The 3,942-nt window shown below is 36.9% G+C and overlaps 1 protein-coding gene across 1 annotated transcript; it reads right to left on the minus strand.

The window, feature by feature from the left end:
- Positions 1-825: 825 nt before the first annotated feature.
- LOC308498840 (heterogeneous nuclear ribonucleoprotein A1-like) lies at positions 826-1,782 on the minus strand (the record flags this gene model as incomplete). The annotated part of the gene is made up of 1 exon (XM_081051576.1): positions 826-1,782. The coding sequence occupies one exon, from the start codon at positions 1,780-1,782 to the stop codon at positions 826-828; it is 957 nt and encodes a 318-aa protein (XP_080907702.1).
- Positions 1,783-3,942: the final 2,160 nt, after the last annotated feature.

The following is a 3,942-nucleotide window of genomic DNA, read 5'->3' on the forward strand; positions in this document are numbered from 1 at the left end:
AAGTTCAAGGACCGGCTCACATATCATTTATTCTATAATAGAAGTAGTAGCAACCTTCTTCTGTTCTTCCATCATAATTTGCTTATTGTAACATTTATGGAGTTAGTGTATTGTGTATGTTTGTCTGTCCTGGTGTATATTGTACTGCTTTAATCAGGAACTGTCTGATTCACAGTTTTAACAGCTACGGTATCTAGCATAATACATATCTTAAATTTTAAAAACTAGTGAAATTTCCTTGTCTATATATCTTAATTATATCTATTTTATTGTGTTCTGATTCATAGTTCTAATTTTATGCTGCAGCAAAACAGTATCTTGGTAAAGAACAAAATAAAATTTTTTATATATATATTAAACTCTAATTACATAGACAACATTCTTTTTTTATATTTTCATATAACATAACATTGAGAGTTGTTTTCAGCCATTTACTTTCTTTTTTATTGTGTTAAAATACACAACGAAATTTATTGTCTTAACCATTTTTTTTTAAAGACACATTTATTCAGCGTCATGATCAGACTATTACATTTAGCAATCAACAGCATGGGTGCAAAAAAAAAATCTACATTAAAATCCTTTGTTGGAATGCTTTACACTTTCTACAGAACAGAAACTAAAATAACCTGTTATACAATTAGTCACAAATACAGTCTTCGAGTTTTTTGCCCATACACGTGAGTATTGTCTAAAACATGTCTTCTTTGTAGCAGCAAGGCCCTGCCACCACTGTGGCTGAGTTCACAAATCTGTTGTAACCTGTAGCTTCCCTGTCACTTCTCTGGCTCTCCTCTCCTGCTGAGCTTTGTTTCCTGGCAGTAATTAAAACCTTCTGCCACTGCCATAGCTACTGCTGCTGCTGGAACCACCATAGCCACCTTGGTTTTGTGGTTTGTATTGACCTCCACCACCATAGGGGCCAGAGCTTCTGCCTCCAAAGTTCCCTCCTTTCATGGGTCCAAAATTTGAAGATTGATTGTTGTAATTGCCAAAATCGTTGTAGCTTCCACCACCTCCAAAATTGCTTCCATCATTACCAAATCCATTACAGCCATCCCCACTGCCACCATATCCTCCTCCACCATGACTGCCTCCAAAGCCACCTCGACCACTGAAGTTTCCTCCACGGCCAAAGTTGTCATTTCCACCAAAGCCACCTCCTCGATCACCACTGAAGTTTCCAGAACCACTTCGACCTCTTTGACTGGATGAAGCACTAGCCATCTCTTGCTTAGATAGGGCTTTCCTTACTTGACAGTTGTGGCCATTCACAGGATGGTATTTCTGAATGACAATCTTGTCTACAGAGTCATGGTCATCAAAGGTTACAAAAGCAAAGCCTCTCTTCTTGCCACTGCCTCGGTCAGTCATGATTTCAATCACTTCAATTTTCCCATACTGTTCAAAATCATCTCTTAGGTGATGTTCTTCAGTGTCGTCTTTAATACTACCCACAAAAATCTTTTTCACAGTTAAGTGGGCACCAGGTCTTTGAGAATCTTCTCTTGAGACAGCCCTCGTTGGTCCCACAACTCTACCGTCCACCTTGTGTGGCCTTGCCTTCATGGCTGCACCCACCTCCTCCTCAGTGGCATAGGTGACAAACCCAAGGCCTCTGGAGCGCTTGGTGTTTGGGTCTCTCATCAGCATACAGTCTGTGAGCGTTCCCCATTGCTCAAAATGGCTCCTCAGACTCTCAACGGTTGTTTCAAAGCTCAAACCTCTGATGAAGAGCTTCCGTAGCTGTTCAGGCTCTTTGGGAGACTGTGACTTAGACATGACGACCGCGGGAGGGGTAACTTTAATGATGTTTACTCGGAGGCGTCCACCGACAGAAAGGAGTGATCTAACAAACGTATCTCTGTCTTAACCAATTTTAAGTGTATACTTCAGAGGTATTAAATACATTCACATTGTTGAGCAGCCATCACCACCATCCATTTCCAAAACTTTTCATCTTGTAAAACTGAAATTATATACTTATTAAACAATAACTCTGCATTATCTTCTTCCCCCAGCCCCTGGAAACCACCATTATATTTTCTATTTTTATGATTTTGACTACTACCTCTTATAAGTGGAATCATACAGAAGGGAAGAGCGAGGAATAAGATAACAGAAAAACACACATAAAACTATTTACAAAATTGCAGTAGTTAGTCCTTACCTATAAAAAATTACTTTAAATGTAAATGAATGAAATTCTTCAATAAAAAAGCATAGAGTGGGGGGTGGGAGATGAGGGTAAGGGGAATCAAATATATGGTGATGGAAGGAGAACTGACTCTGGGTGGTGAACATACAATGGGATTTATAGATGATGTAATACAGAATTGTACACCTAAAATCTATGTAATTTTACTAACAATTGTCACCCTAATAAATAAAATAAAATAAAATAAAGCATAGAGTGGCTTAAAGCATAAAAAGAAAAAAACAAGACCAACTATATGCTGCCTACAAAAGACTCACTTTAGATTTAAGGACATACATAAACTCAAAGAGAAGGGGTGGATAAAGATATCCCATGCAAATGGTAGCCAAAAGAAAGCAGAGAAGGCTGTACTTAGACAAAATAAACTTTAAGTGAAAACGTGTCTCTGGAAATGAAGAAGGCCATTATACAATGATAAAAGGGTCAGTTCAACAATAAGATGTACCAGTTATAACTATATACATATCCAACAATAGAGAACCTAAACATATAAAGCACATATACTAACAGATCTGAAGAGAGAAATAAACAACAATATAATAATAGTAGGGTAATTCAATACCCCAGTTTCAACAATTCATAGATCATCCAGACAGAAAGTCAATAAAGAAACATTAGGCTTAAAACATACTTTTGAGCAAATGAATGTAATAGACCTATATAAAACTTTACATCCAACAACAGCAGAATACACATTCTTCTCAAGAATGAAATGGAACTTTCTCCAGGATAAATCATAAAAGTCACAAAATAAGTCTTAGCAAATTTAAACAGATTGAAACTGTATCAAATATATTTTCCTACCACAATGATATGAAACTAGAAATCAATAACAGGAGGGAAATTCACAAATGTGTAGAAATTAAACAATAATGCACTGTGAACAACCAATAGGTCAAAGAAAAAGTCAAAAAATATCTCGAAACAAACAAAAATGGAAACACAACATACCAAAACTTATGGTATGCAGCAAAAGCAGTTTTAAGAAGTATGTTTATAATGAGAGAATGAGAAACTCCAACATAAAGAATGATTGCAAATGAACAAATTTTATACTTGAAGGAATTAGAAAAAAAAGAACAGTATAAGGCTAAGTTATAGAAAGAAATAACGAAGATCAGGGCAGAAATAAATGAAATAGAGACCTGGGAAACAGTAGAAAATATCAGCAAAAACTAAGAGCTTTTTTTTTTTTTTAAATTTATCTTCTTTTTTAAAAATTTTTATTGGGGAATAGTGTGTTTCTCCAGGGCCCATTAGCTCCAAGTCTAGTCACCATCCTCAGGGAGCGCAGCCCACCATCCCATGCAGGAATTGAACTGGCAACCTTGTTGTTGAGAGCCCACGCTCTAAACAACTGAGCCATCCGGCTGCCCCTCTGGAAGCTCAACCGCAGCTCTTTGTCTTCATTCTAGTTGTGGAAGGTGCAGTTCACTGGTCCATGTGGGAACCGATCTGGCAACCCTGTTGTTCAGAGCTCGCGCTCTAACCAACTGAGCCATCTAGCCACCCCAGAAGCTGTTTTTTTGAAAAGATAAACAAAATTTATAAACCTTTAGCTAGACTAAGCAAGAAAAAAAAAAAAGAAGAGGACTCAAATAAATAAAAGCTGAAATAAAAGAAGAAACACTGTGATTGGTACCATCGAAATACAAAGGATCACAAGACTACTATGAACAATTATGTGCTTAAAAACTGGACAACCTAGAAAAAATGGATAAATT

The sequence above is a fragment of the Rhinolophus hipposideros genome, assembly GCF_964194185.1.
Source record: "Rhinolophus hipposideros genome assembly, chromosome: 6".
NCBI lineage: Eukaryota > Metazoa > Chordata > Mammalia > Chiroptera > Rhinolophidae > Rhinolophus > Rhinolophus hipposideros.